Source organism: Colletotrichum paranaense (assembly GCF_030867605.1).
Source record: "Colletotrichum paranaense strain IMI 384185 chromosome Unknown Scaffold_15.1, whole genome shotgun sequence".
Classification (NCBI taxonomy): domain Eukaryota; kingdom Fungi; phylum Ascomycota; class Sordariomycetes; order Glomerellales; family Glomerellaceae; genus Colletotrichum; species Colletotrichum paranaense.
Window position 1 is genome coordinate 155,947 of NW_026848973.1, and position 17,058 is coordinate 173,004.

Here is a 17,058-nt window from a genome sequence, read left to right on the forward strand (position 1 = left end):
CGCATTAGAGGAGCATCAACCCCGCGGCTCTCACTCAGCTTCCATTCCATTGTCTTCGAAAACAAAGACTGGAGTGTAACACAGCATGCAAACTGAAGAGGCATGGCGATGTACACATGGCATTTCTTCATTCGCAAGCTACCTTATATCTACCTTGTGCAGCGAAGTTACTTCTAGAAGTTGCCCATTCTTATCATTCAAGTCGCTACTGCTCAATGTTATCAGACCTGCCCAATCACCAACTGGGGTTGGGATCATGTCTCACTACACGCACATGACATTCATCCCAGCCCTCGCAGTTGAGATCCAGTTCAATATTTCATATTTCATTCCTTTCCATATCACGATTAGTGATGATGAGTTGACGTTCATGAAGTGGTTTTGTTTTACATTATCAATTTGTCCTAATTCAGACCTCATTAAATCATCACCCGGCTAATGCTCTCGTCACGATCTATCTTTCTCTCTTTTACTTTCTCATCCAACTCTTCATATGAATCCTCTCTCCTCATCCAGCGCCCAGCTCGACTACGCCATGCGCTTTTCCGTAATAGCCTCACCAACCGGGCTCTCACCAACAAATCCAAGATTCTTTCCTCCAAACTCAAACACCTTGCGGCCTCTGACCCACGTCTCCTTTACCCGACCAGCAAACTCATGACCCTCCCACGGCGAGCAGCGGTTCTTCCACCGCATATCCCCAGACCTGAGTGTCCACGCGTCCGCATCGTCAAACACGCAGATATCAGCATCCATACCAACCTTGAGCGCGCCCTTGCGGTGCGCAAGACCAACCTGCTTCGCCGTCGACTGACTGCACAACCGCACAATATCAACAATCGACGGCGCCGCACTCTCACCCTCAGCAGCGATGCGCGCCACCGCCTCGGAGTAGACGATAGGTAGACCCAGACCCACGGATGAAATACCGCCCCACGCGGCGAAGAAGTCGCCCCGCGAGCTCGCGTCCGCCACGGCCACCGCCGCGTCCTCTAGCGTCTTCTCCGCGAGGATCTTGTCCATGCTCTCGCCGGGGATCGTCATATCGATACCGGAATCCGAGTGGTGCATGTTGGGGGAGTGGCTTTCGGGCGGGGTGCGAGTCTCGAGGTGGCTCGGGAGGAGCTTCAGCTGCGGCGTACACGGCGAGTGGTCCGAGACGATGGTCTTGATGCACGAATCCTTTGCCACGAGTTCCTCCCAGAGCCCGTCGCGGTTGGATCGCTCACGAATAGGAGGGCAGCACTTGTGGCGGGTGTCGCCGTCGGCAATGTCTTCCGATGCGAAGCCGAGATAGTGGAAGCACGTCTCGGCCGTGATGTTGATGCCTTTGGCTCTGGCATCCTTGAGCAGGGGGATGGCCTGTGTGGCTGAGAGATGGACAATGTGGAGGTGGAGGTCCGGCGCGAGGTGGGCCAGGGACAGGATCTCCTCGACAGCATACGTCTCGAACGAAGGCGGGCGGGACTCGAGGAAGGTCTTATATGAGTTGAGCTCGCCGGTGGGAGCCAGCGGCGGCTCCGACTGTTGGACCGCGTCGCCTACCGAGTCGGAGATGGGAGGGATCATCTCGGCGTGGAACATGAGCGTCGTGGGTGTGCCGTTGAGCTTCTTCATGGCGAGGGCCACGTCTTGCGATGAGACTGCTGGGAATTCATCAACCTGGTTGGGGAACGCATTGTCAGCTTACAGTCTCTCAAAGGGTGAATCCGCCGACGCAGTGACGGTGCAGGATACTACTCACTCCAGACTCGATCAAGAATCCTTTGAAGCCTCTGACACCGGCCTCGACAAGGGGCAGCAGATCATCAGCGTTTCCGGGAATCACACCGCCATAGAAACCAACGTCAACCCAGCACTGTCCTTTACTCGCAGCAAGCTTTTCCTTGAAGCCGGCCACCGTCGTGGTGGGTGGGATAGCGTTGAGAGGCATGTCGACGACGGTCGTCACACCGCCAGAGGCAGCGGCCCGCGTACCCGTCCAAAAACCCTCCCATTCCGTGCGGCCGGGTTCGTTGAGGTGGACATGAGCATCTACGAGACCAGGTAACAGGAGCTTTGAGCCGTAGTTGATGTACTCAGTGGAGGCCGGGAAGGAGGTCTTTGGCAGGACTGCCGGGACGATGTTGACGATCTTTCCGGTGGTGGGCGAGACTGTTATCGTTGCGGGTGTGAGGACGAGGTTGTCTTGTTCAAAGGTGAGGACTGCCCGCGTCGAGACAAGGACCACGAGGGGTGTGGTGGTATCTTGAGAGGCCGTCATGATGAAGAGTGATGGAGGGGTTGTTTATGATAAGCTTATCTTGGAAGCTTAGGGAGGTCCGATAAGGGAAATACCGCGGTATCTGAAGAGCTCTCCCCGCGGTGGACGTTCTTGGATAGCTTGCCGTTGCGTCTGGAGAAGAGCGAAGCTTATCTTGATCGCGGGGTGGCGGGGTGATGAGAGAGATAAGATATGGCCGGTGTGGCTTTCAAGGGTTTGAAGGTGTGTAAGATGTTTGGGTGGTCTTAGTGAGGACTACCTAGATAAACACTCAAGCAAAAAGTGAATGGTCTTGTGTAGTGGTTTTGAATCACTATGAGTCCACAGAAAGGCAATGTGGTGATAGTTCAAGGAGAAGTTGAGTAGAGAAAAGAAGAGAGAAAAGAAGAAGGGGAGAAAGAAGAAGAACAGCTTCCCCCGTCCGAATCTCACTCAGAGGAAAGCCGTTCGTGGCTCGATCCACGGCCCACCCCGAGAGTCCAGACGTGATTAGGACGGGTCCCCTTCCATTCGTTCTTCTGGGCTTCCATTTTCAGTTCTTCTCTCTGATAAGATAACGTTCTCTGAGGTGACAGGAAGAACATCTGACAAAGGGGGAACACGGGAGTTCAAGGGACCAGCCACTGAGCCAATCCCAACGAGGAAAAGACCCTCCTCACTCAGTCTTCAGAGTACATAGTAAGGTAGCTTAGCCCTCTCCCACCGCCATCTCCTTCTCCTTCGGGCCCCGGTGCCGGGGAGTCTTCTACCTCGTCATCGACCTTCTTCAAGTCGACTCAAAGCCCGCTCCCCTCAAGGCTCAACCTGCGCTCCAATAGTGACCATTGAACCCCGTGCCGCCGGCCTCTGCTTTCTGCAACTGGGGTTCGTGTCCGTCGTGTGGGGTGCGTTATCGAAACCCTTCTCCCACCGGGCTACTTTGCTCAAGGGACCCTATCGAACAATCTCGACGCGACCCCCGGGGAACCCTGAAAGAAGTCGAAAGTCTTCCCTTGTCGTTATCAGCCGAAGCTGATTGGCTGGATGTGTCGTCGGACACAGCCGTTTCCCGATCTAGACCGCCTTAGTCATCACGGGTTGAGCGAATGAGGAAAAGCATGTGCTGCTTTAAATGCCTCTGCTCTGTACCTTGAGTCTTTGACACTGACAATCCACCACAAAAAGTACAAACAAAGCCCACACGGCCCATCACCGTTCTTGACTCTTCATCGGCCATTTTCGGGAAAATCGAAGGCTTGATTTTGGTTTTTGGTTTTTCCGTGGCTCAGGTTTGCCCTTCTGACAGGTCCAGAGCCTTGACTCCCCCTGCCTTGGTCCTGCGTTGGTGTGCTTATTACTTCGGGCTCCACTGCCGCTGCTGCACCCGAGGCGTCGTCTAAGCTTCACTTGGGAGTTTCGATCGAGTAATGATCGAGTAAAACACCGCTCATTTGGGGCATCTGGCCCGCCAATGTTATGCGCCTCGCGAGTCCCGGGAACTCTAGTTTCTTGATTTTTTTCTCTTTCGTGAAGACATTTTCCGGCCATGGCGCGTATTACTACCAATTTGAATTTGGTGACAACCCATCTTCTTCATCTGCCATTGGCCAGCAGTTTGGTATTACTCGATGACATCGCGATAAAGGCAGTAGAAAAAGTCCGCTTTGTGTCCCAATCTTGGCTACCGATAATGGACAACGAATGAAAGATGAGAGAAAAAAGATCCACACAACCGGCGCCGCCGTGACACAGCCGCCGCCCCCCGTGGAGTTCCTAGACGACCGAGTCATCTCCAACCGAGGAATGTCTCATTTGTTGGGATGAGCGATCCCGGCCCCGACAGCCGGCTCCCTTTCTTCCGATCACACCATTCATCCGTTTACCAACCTCCGGGAAACCATCCCTATAGCCATACTTCGTTTCCGGAACGTCCAGCGGCTATTGCAGCTACGCATGGTTTGTTTGAACCGTGCTTGACGTGTTTGTGATTATGAAATCTTGTTTTCCGGATGGAAGTCTAGACGAATTGCTAGGTTGCCGCCTTTCTCAGAACAAGCAGGCTGCGCCAGAGTTCAGCGAGCATCGGATCGGGCCTTGACTATTATCGTATAAGCTTTGCAGGTCCCTGACCGACCCATGCATGCATCTCATCACAGTGCCGTCTTCTACCACGCTGCGTCTAGAAGGGAGCATCTAGAAGCGATCCAGCAACGTAATGGAAACCGCTTCTCCACGGAGCTCGCCGGTTTCTCTCTTCTGGACCCTGCCGTCACGACTGCCGTCTAGACCTCACCGAATTCTGGTCGAGTAAGACTTTCCCATCTTCCCCAATCAGGTGAGGGTCGTTGGCGTTCCATTCAGCAGGCTGTCCTGCACAGGATCATCATCTTTCCCTTCAGCAAATCATCCCTTGCGCACGTATGCCGAACCCCGTTTGCGTAATCGAAAAAAAAAGGGAAGTTGTCTGTGGTATTGCAGTCAAGTCCTGTGCCATCTCTAACCCGATGATATTCCCCCCTTGGCCTCACGCCGCGCCGTCTAGATGTATAATATCGTTACATGTACTCTGTCAAGAGCCCCAAAGGTCTGTTGTACAGTGGTGTTGAGCGCACATTACCACAATGCGTGCACTCCGGATTTTTGGTTTTTTTTTGTACAGGTTTCTGATCGGCCAGCGCGTCAGTCGCTTATTTTGTCCTCTTCAATGCCTTCATGGCCATTTCGATGAGACCATCCTTGGCCTCACTCTCGGGGAATTCGCTGATGGCTGCAATGGCCCGCTCGGAATAATCCTGGGCCAGTGCCCTCGTCTGCTCAATACCGTCGCTCTTGAGGACCAACTCGCGTGCCTGAAACCGTGTTAGTCAGATCGTTCCCCAAATCCAAAAGTCTTTTGCTGCGTGCGCGCATCCTTACCCTGGCGACGTCACCCTCCTGCTCGAACTTTCTGCCTACCAAAGCACCCAATTCCGGATTCGTCTTCCACGCAAATAGTAGAGGGGCCGTCGCGAGACCAAGCTCAAGGTCGGCGCCGGCCGGCTTACCCAGTTCCTTCTCGCTACGTGTATAGTCGAGCATGTCGTCGACCAGCTGGAATGCGAGGCCTAGGTTCTTACCATAGGCGTATGCTGCCTCGACTGAAGCAGCGTCTGACCCGCCGAGAATTGCCGAGGCACGGCATGACTTTGAGATCAAGCTAGCCGTCTTCAAGTAGGTCTTTTGCAAGTAGTAGGTGAGCGCCTCCTCCGACCATACTGGCTTACGCTCATCCCGCTCAGTATTCTTGAGCTGCATGAACTCGCCCTCGACAAGGTTGGCAATGACCGTGGCGAGAAGCTCAACGACCTCGGCGTTCCTCAGACGGGCCAGAGCGACAGATGCGCGGCCTAGCAGGAAGTCGCCGGCCAAGACAGCCATTTTGTTGCCGAACTCGAGGTTCGCCGAAGGGGATCCGCGTCGCGCGACGGAGTGATCGATAACATCGTCGTGGAGCAGGGATGCCGTGTGGATCAGCTCGGTGATCTCGGCCAGACGGCGTTGGGACGGGAGGATGTCAGATTCGGTCTCGACAGGCTCGGGGGCGGCGCTTGTCAAGGGCGAGCTCGGATTGACGTCGACGAGGATGTTCGGGGGAGATATCGCCGTATCAACGCTACCAATGGCTTGACCAGATTGGAGCCGGGGACCCTTGGGACATAAGGCGGTGGCTCTCGACATGAGCAGAACGATGAGAGGACGCATGTGCTTGCCCTCTGCCTGTGTGTAGTACTTTGCGGCGCGATCCAGAGACGGGTGACCAGAACCAAGAAGCTTCCGGATGTTACCCGTCAAGAACTTCATCTCCTTGGCCACTGTCCGCAGAGGGTCGATGTGCATGTCACCCTTGGGGATCACGCGGTTGACGGCATTCGCAGCCATGTTGGACGCAACAGACACAGCGGCGCCCCATGCTGAAGACCGTCTCGAGGATGAGTGGTAGAGGGCAGTGGTATGAGGTATCCGGGCATCGAGGGGAGTAATTCGTCGGCATTGCGAACATCGGGAGGAAGAGGAGGAGAGGATAGATCGTGACGTTATCGAAGTGCTGCGCAGCACCGCTGCTCCCGTACGGAGCTGCATGGCTCCTATAGTGATCTGGAGGGAATCAAAAGAGTGTCAAAAGAATCGCGAAAGAGTCCGACAGCATCTGGATTAAGTAGACCGTGCTCAAGATTCGTGGTTGAGGCAATTGGCAGCCAAAGGCGGGTAGATGGTACAAGGCGATGACTTTTTTTTTCCTGTCCTTCCCTCCCGCGGCGAGAAATTCAAGCCACAGCAGCTGCGCAGCAGATCCGGTCTTTCCCTTTGGTGGTACGGGGTACGGATACTCCTGTACTCCCCTTACCTAAGGCAGGGGGAAAAGCGGACCCAGGCGATACGTATCTTTGGAGAAGAATGGTGGGGCCCTGGTCTTTTGATTGGTTCAATGGCCCATAACTTGAGCTTCCATTGGAGCAGGAGCTATCATACGCAGTAAGCTGCTGTGGCTGCCTCGGTCGTTGTCGTTGCATCGAGTGTGGCAGGCACGACCCGACGCCCGCATTATTACCCCGATTTGACCGCGTCTGACCAAATTAGTCGTTGGCACTGCATGTCTTGAAGTATCACCAAGTTACGAGCACATCGCTTCGAGATGACCTCGTAGAGGCGACACAATCACATCAGCAGCCATGGTACGATTGACGATAACACCCGCCGTAGCCGAAGGTCAACAGAAGCTGGCTGAGGTCAGATTCGGACGGCGAATCGCGGCGACACCAGAGGACACAGAGCAGGAAACCACAGCAGGTACTGTCAGCAAGACTGCGGCGACAGCCAAAGCCGAAGAGCCGACTCTTGGCGATTATGTGATCGGAGACCCCATCACGCACAGCCAGATATTAGATTTGTGGAAAAGTCTGAAGACGGAAGGCATCGAGGGATTCGGTTTGGAGGGACTGTTGCGAGGCGCCAGGGTCTACACACCCCCGCCACCTCCAAAGCCTGAACCAGTACGTCAAGACGGCCAACTCTAAGTCGCTCCGAGTCGCTGACCATACCTTCACAGTCCGCCGAGTACAAAGCCCTGATGGCCCGCCTGCGACGCGAGGAAGAAGAACGAACATACCAGCGAATGATGAAGCAACCGTCCCGAATGGAGGCCTTTTCCCAGCAGTTTCCCAGCGCCGCTGCCCGAGCACACGCCTTTGCCGAAGTAAACCGCCCTATGAACGAAGCAGATAACGGCGATGACGAAGTGACGCTCGGGGACGTGCAGAAGCAGATGATGGTCATTCTCAACTTTCTCATAAGCATCATTGGTGTCGCGGCCACCATCTGGATAGCAGCTCGATGGTGGAATGTCACTGCCCGAATATTCTTGACGCTTGGAGGCGCCATTCTAGTCTTGATAGCAGAGGTCGCCGTGTACTCGGGCTATGTTTGGAGGATAGGGGAGGCCAAGTCCAAGATGAAAGAACCGGAAGAAATCAGAGAGGTGATGCAGTCGTGGGTACTGGATAAGGAGAGCAAGGGCGAGCCAGCCGGAGAATCGACTATCCTTCTTGATACCAAATCGCAAGATACAGACGAAGGCATACGACGAAGACTAAAGGGGCTCTCGTAGGTCTCGTAGGGAGTAGAATTTACGAAATGAGAAAATATTGGCAGCATCACTTGCAACGTTAAGAGGTGCCGACAAACCGCTGCAAGGCGTGCTGTTGCGACATCCCCATGTAAGGCCAGAGAATGTCCTAAAACGGCCTTTGTAGGTTATTACCAGTTGCCCGGGATTCTGGAACCATGTTTGTCAAAATTGAGTAGTACTCTGTCGAGAAGCTCCGTCATAGGTAAGAAAGCAATCTAATACACGTGATGGCGTGGGGAGAGTTTTGGTGTGCGCGACTGGACGCGTCGCCGCACGTCAATCAGCGCGACGCGCTCCAGGTGGGGCCTGGATGTTCCCCCCGGTCTGGGCCCGATCACTGCCTATGCATCTCTCTTCAGCCTCGGCCTTGTTGACCTGTCTTTCGGATGCTGTGATTTTCAATCGTTTCCTAGTCCTTTGGTCCGTCTCGGCTATCTCTCTCACTTCGTTTCGACTGTAATCAGCTTCTATTATCACGCCGAATTCTCTCCCGCGCGAAGCTCTGAGCGCGCGCGTCGCGTATCACCACACCCATCTACATGCGCCTGACATTCGGCACATCTCTCTGTCCAACAAGTACTTTCACTGCCTTGGCTGAAGGCATGAATCAAATCGCAGACACCAGGTTCGCGTTTCTATGGACATTGTATCTCCATTAATGTCGCTAATCACCAAGCAACACAGCCAGCGGTCTGGACCCGATTCTACAAGAACAACAGCCAACAAGAGGTATGAGACCTGCTGCGAGTGTCGATGTCAACCCAAACTGACGTCTTGCAGACGAACCCTCAAAACCTACAGCAAACGCACGCGCGCCGCTGATGAAGAAGTCGGCTCTGTCCTGTTCAAGAAGCGCAAACCCGAGATCGAACCAGCAACGCGGACGCCAGACCTCCCACAGCTTCCTCCCGCTCAATCTGCACCGCCATCAAGCAGTATACCCAAGAGTTCGATCCTAAGCTACTTCAAACCCTGCCGATCAAGCTCGGCCACTGAAGCCTCCGACCCCTTGTCCGACTCGGAAAAGCTGGTCAACACCCCGCCTTCATCACCTCCCGTTTTCAGAAAGATCAAGGAACCCCGTCGTCTGAGGCTACGACACAGCACGCCACTGTCACATTCGTCGGACCCTTTGGAGGGTGAGAAGGACGAGAATGAAGAAAGTTGTATTGTTGTTGGACGGAAACCATACCACGCTCGCAGGACGAGGGCACGAGGCGCCCCAGAGCTGCAAGATGCCGACGAAAACAAACTGAACGAGCTTCCCGACCTCGGAAAGATCGAAAACCAGGCTAGGCCGAAGAAACCTCCCTCCCGATCAAAACCTGTTCCGACTGTTCAGACGACCATCAATCTCTCGTCGAAACCTACTTTTATGGAGTGTAAGACATGCCGGATCGTGTACAACCCGCTGCACCCGGCAGACGTAAAATACCACGCTCAACGGCACGCAGCCTTCCTTCGGGGCAGGTCGAAGAAAGCATGAAACTTGGCGCAACGTCTCTGGCATAGCATCTGTTTTAACATAATGACTCAGTGATACCCATTTAGCAACAATAAGAATATCCTTTGCATTTCGTCCATCGTCAGGGTGTTCATGAAGCATGAAATAGCTAAACTAAGTGAGTGGCAAGAAAGATAATAGGAACAAAATGAGCGACAACAAATGAGTGAGTATCATGCTCCAGCAATCCAACCCGAGCCTTCCATATTCCATTCTGCTGCCCAGCTTCAGATTCCGACTCCAGCAAGCGAGTCCCGTCCTTCACAGAAATCGATGCGCCAACAGTTTCTCTTCACAATCCTTCTCGACCAAAGCCAACTGCATCCGGATCACGGTCGATCCGGAACTGATTGCGTCCTCGAGCTCCTTAACCGATGCGACCAGCCAAGAAGATAGGGGCGGCAACAGCCGCGTCAGTCTGGTAGAGGAAGTGCGCGGGCAGGATGAAGAGCGTGCCTGGACGTGTTAGTGGCTTCTCTGACGTCTTTGAGGATGGGAAGCAGGCTTGCTTACCGTAGCATACGGCATCCGCGACATCGCAGTAGACGGACAGCTTGGACGAGGGGAAGTTGGGGATGCGGCCGAGGTTCTGGAGGTTCTTGGTGTAGCCGAACAAGACGACGCCCTTGATCTGGTTTTGGATCGTCGAGCTCAGAGTTGAGATGGACGAGGCCATGACGGCGGTTCCCTGACTGTTCAACGAGCCACATTAGCAGAAGGCAAAGGGAAAAAAGGGAGACGTCTGCAAGGCCTCACTAACCTGTATCCGCCAGCCACGACGGCGGAGTTGGGGCACTTGGTGTTGGCCAAGGTGAAGAGCCTCTTGGCCTCGTTGATGGCGACGGTGCTGGTTCCCTCGGGGAGGAAGTTGGAAGCCAGGTCGGCGCTGTACGGTCCGCCGACGCCCTGAACCCAGACTTGGCTCGAGCCGTAGCGGCTCTTGAGGGCATCGCCGACAATGGGGCCAGCGCTGATTCCCTGTTTATGGATAGAGGTTAGGTTTTGGGAAAGGCCTTTTTTACTAGCTCACGTGGAAGAAGTTTGGTCGGCTTACCATGTTGCCGGGCTCGGTGGAGGCGCGGGCGAAGATGAAGATGACCTTGGGGCAGGCGGAGCTGCTGCCGGACTCGAGCTCGTTGCTGGTCGCTCCCGTCTGGCGGACCTGGAGGTCAGCGACGCCGGTGTCGACGACTTCGACTGGTGCCGCGGCGGCGAGGGTGACGGCGAGGGAGAGGATGCTGAAGAACTTCATTTTGGATGTTGTTTTGAGTCCGGAAATTGGGAACGGTCTTCAAGTGAGAGCGGGCTGGCTACTAGGCTTTGAGCGAAGGAGAGGAGGATTCAGGTTCTGAGCGAGAGCTTGAGTCTGATGAAACGAAGATATCAAGAGTCTACCGGTGGGATCTTGCTCGACTATTTATCTTGTTTTCGAGGTTGGTGTTCCCTGATGGATCATCTACAGCTTGAACATCCTCGATGCTAAGAGAATGTGCCCAATCCATGTCTCGCAACTCACACGCCTGGCCGGTCTTGTTGGTGAAGCACATCCAGAAGTCGGCGCTACCTTTCTCCCAACCGGGCTCGATGAATGATCACATCGTGGAGACGGTGACGGTCGTTGGATTCATCCGCCAGTCGCATCTTGAATCTCAAAGCCATTTTCCCCACGTCGGAGAAGTTCAGGACATGGAGTCGGTGAAGCTAGATGCGTTCAAGAATTCCAAGGAACAGCGATGCCACGTGAGAGCTGGCTGAGCTGCCATTTCGCGACAGGACATCGAATTGGGAATGGCTCGGAGGAACCTCCGCGAGTCTGTTTGGTTGCAGCAGAGTGCGAGAAACCTCGGGACAAGACTTGGATGACTTGTAGAGAGGCCATAGAGGTGATGTTGGAATGAGGGGAGGGGGGGATATGCCCGCTTACGATGCCCCTCGAATTAGCCCCCATCGTCCTATTGTCCTAGGGATGTGTCTGTTGGTGAGCACAACTCGACTATGTGTCTCGTCCAACAAGAAACGGCTATGTCCCCCTTTACCAAAAGTTTCCGCGCTTGGTATAGTCCGAGAGCCTTATTGGAGACTCAATGGATAGGAGGTTACCACTTTACCAATCTGTCGCAGAATCTACTCCACTCTCTCCAAAAGGGTTCTCTTGGTTATGCCCGATCCAAGCTCTGGAGTAACAAGACACACTGACCCAAGCCGGTAGAGAGCTGCAATCTCGAAGTGCCCCCCGCAGCACCCCGCAACGCCTCACCTGGTGACAACGTTGGATGCCTCGGCTCTGAGAGGCCGGACTAGGTCGCTTCGGGCGACGCATACATAGGGAGTCAGATTGAGTGCAGCATAGTCAGAGTTGCAAAGTCGACGACTCAGGTCAATGGTAGGTTCTTATTGGTTTGCCCGTCGAGGGCCAAGAGAAACAGCCAAGCTGAGCGACCGTTGGAGTCGTGCAGCCTGCATGCGCAAACCGGCCGGTACTTGGGGGGTATGTAAGCACAACAGGTGGGTTGTCTGGGGGTGGAGGAGGGGAGGCGCACGCCAGGTTTCTGCAATGCAAGTCGAGTGGGTAGACATGGATGACCTGATGAACTGGAACTATTCCCTATTGTGTAAACTTTGCGAAATCTGTCTCAAGTTTTTTTCTGTCTTGCGACTCATCGGGCAATAAACGTGATGCCAAGGGTTCGGGCTTGACAGCGGAGCTAGCCGATCTGAAGTCTGTCCATCACTTGTCAGACTGTCTGATGTGTCAATCGATGAGTTCAGAGATAGCCGCGCCGGGCGATCCGTATGCAGGCCGAGTTGGCGCATCAACGGGATTTGTGGTATTTTCTAATAGTCTTACCATGATCTGAAACTTTAGTATCCGCCCTGATGGGAAATTGGGAGGCTAGACTATTGCCGTTGTTCGCACTGGAATGGTCTGGACAACGGTCCTGTGTCTGACCGAGGTCCAACAGAGGGGGCTTTATGCGAGGTGGATCGGTCTCCCCCCTTCAATCTGCTGTAATAGAAGTCCGCCTTTACTCATTCATTCCTCTCTGGAATCATGGGTAAGAATAATTCGTATTCTTGAGAGAGTTCGGTGCTTCCAGTTTCAGGTGTTATCTTGACTCCACCAGACAAATGATGTATTAATCGAGTGTTACAAAGCCAGGCGCTTTTGTTTCCTTCGACAGCTTATTCGAGAGAACTTCAAGACTCCTCAAAAGCAGGATTACTATTCTGATTTCGACTAAATCCACTACGTGACAAGTCTTTGAATTGCATGACTACCACATCGGACTCAAGACGAAGTTCAGCATCGAACGTCAAGGACAGCACTGTGAAATGGGATTGGCAATCCCTGATTACCTATCTGTCAAGGCACAGTTTCTAGCAAGATGCTTTGCCCCTTCCTGCAACATATATCATCGAAAGGCCAGATTTCCAACCGTATCACAAGCCAATAATCTGTTTTCTGACGTCAAGCGTTGACGAATCTCAGTCCATATTGACGAGAAGCCAGAAAGTCGTCCGCTGATAACGTTGTGAAGCACGTCCAAGAGACCTCGGATTTCACATGCTCCGATGATAAGAGAGTCTTTTGGCCAGGTTGATGCTTCTTCAGACCCACGGAAACAAGAGCTACGCGGATGTCCTTGTTCGCCAAGAACGCACATGATCAGGTGAAGGCATTGAGGCGTCCATGAACTTAAGTATAACTGTGACTTCAAAGTTCTATTCTGCTGTGGTATGATTGCGCGTTGTATTATGCAGAAAGTTCAAAATTCGTTAAAGAAAAGCATAAGTCTTATTCAGAGATCGAGCCGAAGAGAAGGCCTATTGAGAAATCCAACAGCACAATGCTTAGCATACCCAACCGCCATCAACATTGTATACAGCTCCTGTGACAAAAGAAGCCTCATCACTAAGAAGAAACGCGATAACGCGTGCAATCTCGATGGGCTCTGCTCTTCTCTTCTGTGCGGTTACCTGTAAACCACGCTTCACATCTTCTGGATTTTCTCCACGAGACAGTGGCGTGTTGACAGAGCCTGTAGAACATCATTAGCTTGGTTCTGTACTGTCGCCAATTTGCAATTTTTTTGAAGCAGATGATTTCGTAAGGGGGGGGGGGGTGTCAGGGAAGGAACGACTTACCAGGTGATACGCAATTCACGCGAATGTTTTGATTTTCCTTGGCTGCTGTTCTTGACAACCCAATTACGGCTGCCTTGCTAGCACAGTATGCGGCGTTGCCAGGAGCGCCAAATTGACCAAACACACTCGCTGCAGATACCTACGATGGAAACGCATCATATCAGCTTCTGAAATACTTGTAGCCAGAGACTGTCGCTCGAACGGCCTGGCAGCCGGTATATGAGTCGGATATAGAGCAATAGAGAAGAAACTTACGATGCTGCCTCCGTCAGACATGGCTCCTAGTTGTGACCTCAGGCAGTTGAAGACGCCTTTGGCATTGACTTCAAAGACAAAATCCCAGTCCTTGTCTGTAAGCTCTGCAACAGGTGTGGCATGGGTAATGACGCCAGCCATGTTGACGGCACCGTCTAGCTTGCCAAACTTTTTCACCGTATTTTGAATCCAGGTACTGACGACATCACCTTTCCTTACATCGACTACTTCGTACATGTGGCTTGCACTATCTTCGAGAGACGAGATTGCCTCCTTGAGAGAGTCCTCGTTGATGTCCGCCAATGAAACCTTAGCGCCGCGGGAGGCTAGGAGCTGGGCCGTTGACAGGCCCATGCCGGAGCCGGCGCCGGTAATAGCGATCTACGCGAGGGTTACATGAGCATGCTATCCAAGGAAGTGGGTAGTTTGCCCGACTTACAACTTTGCCTTGGAATGAAGTCATGGTGTGGTCGGACTTAGTGTTTGCGTGAAGTAAACTTATGCCAGGGTACGATGATGAGAAGCTGGTTTCTATGAACAAGTATGCTTGACGCCTCTCTTTGTGCCTCTAATTAAGTAGAGGTACCGGTCCACGGCACAGGTACTGACAGTCAAACTCCATAGGCAAGTAACCGAGCGGAAATCGTTTCTGTTGAAGAAGCGCGGGGTATCTTGGGGAGAACTTACACGGGATATGCTGGCCCAGAATAGGAAAGTTATCCCCTTGCAGAAGTGGCAAAGACCCCACCAAAAGGGGTAAGTCGAACATTATCTGCTCGACAGCACATCCAGCCACATACCCTCCATCATCTGCAAGACTGCAACCTACTTACACACAATATCACTCTAGGTTTGAAACCGGAAGATTTAGAACAGCCAGTAATATGCATTTTACGATATCAAAATGGCCTCGGTAGCGCCGCCGCTATCTACACATTCCTTCTCGGCCCACCGTCTCTCGACATCCGCGAGAGAATCGCTGAAGATACGAAGACCGCTCCGACGCGCCCAGTCCCTGAAAAACTGTGCAAACGATTCCCGCACCTCTGGGTCATCTGCCTCGCTCGCTGCAATCACTGCAGGCCACACCAGCCTGGCTGACCCGTACCCCATCTCAGACTCAGTTGCCTCGAACCGCAGCAAACAATCCCGAACACCGACAACCTTATCCTGTAACATGTCCGCCTCCACGTCGTACACCCTCCGATAGAAGAATATGGTCAAGGCAAGCAGCATGGCCTGGGAGAGATTATCTAGAAATTGCTGGCAGTGCTGCATCTCCGGGTCCGAGGTGGGCAAGTCTGTTATCACGTATCCGGGCTGCCGTCTGAGTTGGTGGATACGTCTCTCGACTGCCTTGGCGCGGAACATGAACTCTTTCAGACCTGCGGGACTCGAGTACTCTGGATCTTCTTTTGACCGAGCCAGCCGGATAACGAGCGAAAGGAGGAATATGTAGATCTCTGGGATACCAAAGATTTCGGGATACAGTGTTGCGAGCCAGACACCCGGGATCTGGAGATGGAGATCGTTCTCCCCTTCTTCCCGCCCCTTGACCTTGAGCATTTCTTGGTCGAGGTTGCTCCAGCTCGCCAGCTGAAATGACAGGCTGTCTATGCTATAGGCACTCGCATTGCTGGTCTCAATTACCTTGCGCACGTGGAGACGGTGAGGAGACTGCGTGCTCCCCGGGAACGTGGTCTCGTGCAAGACCCGCTCGAACGCGTAGCAGTGATGCAGTAATCGGACCTTGCGCGACTTTTTCCTGTTGAGCCCCTTAACGCGTATGAACTTTTCCGCCTCTAGAAGATAGCACTCCACTTGATCACGGCTGCCGGAGACGCTCGAGATTTGTACCATTGTCAAAAACGCAATCAGTATCGATTTGTACTTTGCCTTTTTTGGAACATCGTAGGCTGTCTGTAGCATGAGCCGGACGTGGTGGCGAGCGCGCTGCTTGTAGTTGTTTGCCTGTTCAGACCACTTGCGCGAGTTGGAGATGCCACCGAGGCTGGAGGCGCTGATGGCGAGCGTGCCGTAGAATGCCGTTAGGCTGGCGTGGTCCATGTCGTCTCCGAGTGTTAGTGCTGCTAGACAACTTTTGACGTATGGTATGAATAGGATATGCCATGGCGTTTTGCTGTGGCGGAAGGGCGTGAAGCCTCGGAGGACTGTTGTAGAGTAGTGTCTCAGAAGGAAGACCGCATCGTGAGGAACGGCGTAGTCGATTGCGGGGGCAATAGAGCAGTTTTCTGGCGTTGAAAGCTGCTGAGACTGAGTGTCTGCAAACATGCTCGGTATGCATACTTGAACATCCTGAGAGGCGACATGGATTGGTACCCTCGGATATTGTTCCATGCCGGAGAAAGAGACATTATCGGATATATCGCGTACGCGATCTAGTTCCACAGGCGTGTCCCACCAATTGCTCGCGTCTGGGAGATCACCCATATTCCACCATTCGTTCGTGTTCCACCACTCAGTAAGAGGGCTCAATGGACGATAGTCCAAGCAGGCAAGAGCAGGCCCAAGTAACGGCGTCGTTTCTTGAGCCGGAGAACCGTCTGGTGGATTCATGAGCTCTTCGTCTGCCTCCTCAGGACTGTCCTCCCCGATCTCTTTCGCAGCCTTTGGAGGGCTGCCGACTGTGGGATTATTTGACTCTGGACTCGATTCGGGCGCAGCCTTTGAAGATTCCATTGACAGTCGATGTACTCTAAAGGCCCCGAAGGGACCTCGACTGATTTGAACGCTTTGGGATAGTGGTGCCCTCTCGCATTCGTCCTCAATTTGGGCAATATGCCAAAGAGTCAACGCCGGAGGAATGCTGGAGACGAGTTCGTCACTCATTGACTCGCGTTCGGATTCCGTCAACAAGGGTCTCCGAAAGCGCGCCATTCCGACGCTCGGAATCTCCTCAAAGTCGAAAAAGATATTCTTCTCATAGCCGCTGCATGTGAGGTTGGAGGCCCTACACATGGAGCATGTCGGCCGACCCTCGTCACACTTCATCCGGCGGTTTCGACACTGAAGCAAGTCAGCGCCTTGATTCCAGTCTACAGTCTATCCAGACTTCACAGGTTCACCAGCGTGATGGGTGGGATGACGTACAGTTCCACATCCGCCAAAGGACCGACTGCGCCGGGCGTCCGCATCCTTGGGCAAAGACAGCCGGGGTTTGTTGGCATCGGCCATTCCGGGTGAGCCAGAGTTGGCTCGGGATTCCACTTCCTGTTTGGTTTATGG

The 17,058-nt window shown here is 53.4% G+C and overlaps 7 protein-coding genes across 7 annotated transcripts; 2 read left to right on the plus strand and 5 right to left on the minus strand.

Moving 5' to 3' along the window:
* Positions 1 to 528: 528 nt before the first annotated feature.
* Positions 529 to 2,263, minus strand: CPAR01_14247 (allantoinase; the record flags this gene model as incomplete). Its single annotated transcript, XM_060498498.1, has 2 exons — positions 529 to 1,662; positions 1,745 to 2,263. The coding sequence occupies 2 exons, from the start codon at positions 2,261 to 2,263 to the stop codon at positions 529 to 531; spliced, it is 1,653 nt and encodes a 550-aa protein (XP_060342559.1).
* A 2,666-nt stretch (positions 2,264 to 4,929) lies between these two features.
* On the minus strand, positions 4,930 to 6,361 carry CPAR01_14248 (hexaprenyl pyrophosphate synthase; the record flags this gene model as incomplete). Its single annotated transcript, XM_060498499.1, has 2 exons — positions 4,930 to 5,091; positions 5,159 to 6,361. 2 exons carry the CDS (start codon positions 6,359 to 6,361, stop codon positions 4,930 to 4,932), a joined length of 1,365 nt encoding a protein of 454 aa, XP_060342560.1.
* Positions 6,362 to 6,951: 590 nt separating this feature from the next.
* Positions 6,952 to 7,886, plus strand: CPAR01_14249 (uncharacterized protein; the record flags this gene model as incomplete). Its single annotated transcript, XM_060498500.1, has 2 exons — positions 6,952 to 7,272; positions 7,329 to 7,886. The coding sequence occupies 2 exons, from the start codon at positions 6,952 to 6,954 to the stop codon at positions 7,884 to 7,886; spliced, it is 879 nt and encodes a 292-aa protein (XP_060342561.1).
* A 679-nt stretch (positions 7,887 to 8,565) lies between these two features.
* On the plus strand, positions 8,566 to 9,419 carry CPAR01_14250 (uncharacterized protein; the record flags this gene model as incomplete). Its single annotated transcript, XM_060498501.1, has 3 exons — positions 8,566 to 8,636; positions 8,688 to 9,308; positions 9,362 to 9,419. The coding sequence occupies 3 exons, from the start codon at positions 8,566 to 8,568 to the stop codon at positions 9,417 to 9,419; spliced, it is 750 nt and encodes a 249-aa protein (XP_060342562.1).
* A 359-nt stretch (positions 9,420 to 9,778) lies between these two features.
* Positions 9,779 to 10,663, minus strand: CPAR01_14251 (cutinase; the record flags this gene model as incomplete). Its single annotated transcript, XM_060498502.1, has 3 exons — positions 9,779 to 10,103; positions 10,172 to 10,389; positions 10,442 to 10,663. 3 exons carry the CDS (start codon positions 10,661 to 10,663, stop codon positions 9,779 to 9,781), a joined length of 765 nt encoding a protein of 254 aa, XP_060342563.1.
* Positions 10,664 to 13,263: 2,600 nt separating this feature from the next.
* Positions 13,264 to 14,275, minus strand: CPAR01_14252 (uncharacterized protein; the record flags this gene model as incomplete). Its single annotated transcript, XM_060498503.1, has 4 exons — positions 13,264 to 13,451; positions 13,558 to 13,696; positions 13,813 to 14,193; positions 14,252 to 14,275. 4 exons carry the CDS (start codon positions 14,273 to 14,275, stop codon positions 13,264 to 13,266), a joined length of 732 nt encoding a protein of 243 aa, XP_060342564.1.
* A 428-nt stretch (positions 14,276 to 14,703) lies between these two features.
* Positions 14,704 to 17,007, minus strand: CPAR01_14253 (uncharacterized protein; the record flags this gene model as incomplete). The annotated part of the gene is made up of 2 exons (XM_060498504.1): positions 14,704 to 16,875; positions 16,924 to 17,007. 2 exons carry the CDS (start codon positions 17,005 to 17,007, stop codon positions 14,704 to 14,706), a joined length of 2,256 nt encoding a protein of 751 aa, XP_060342565.1.
* Positions 17,008 to 17,058: the final 51 nt, after the last annotated feature.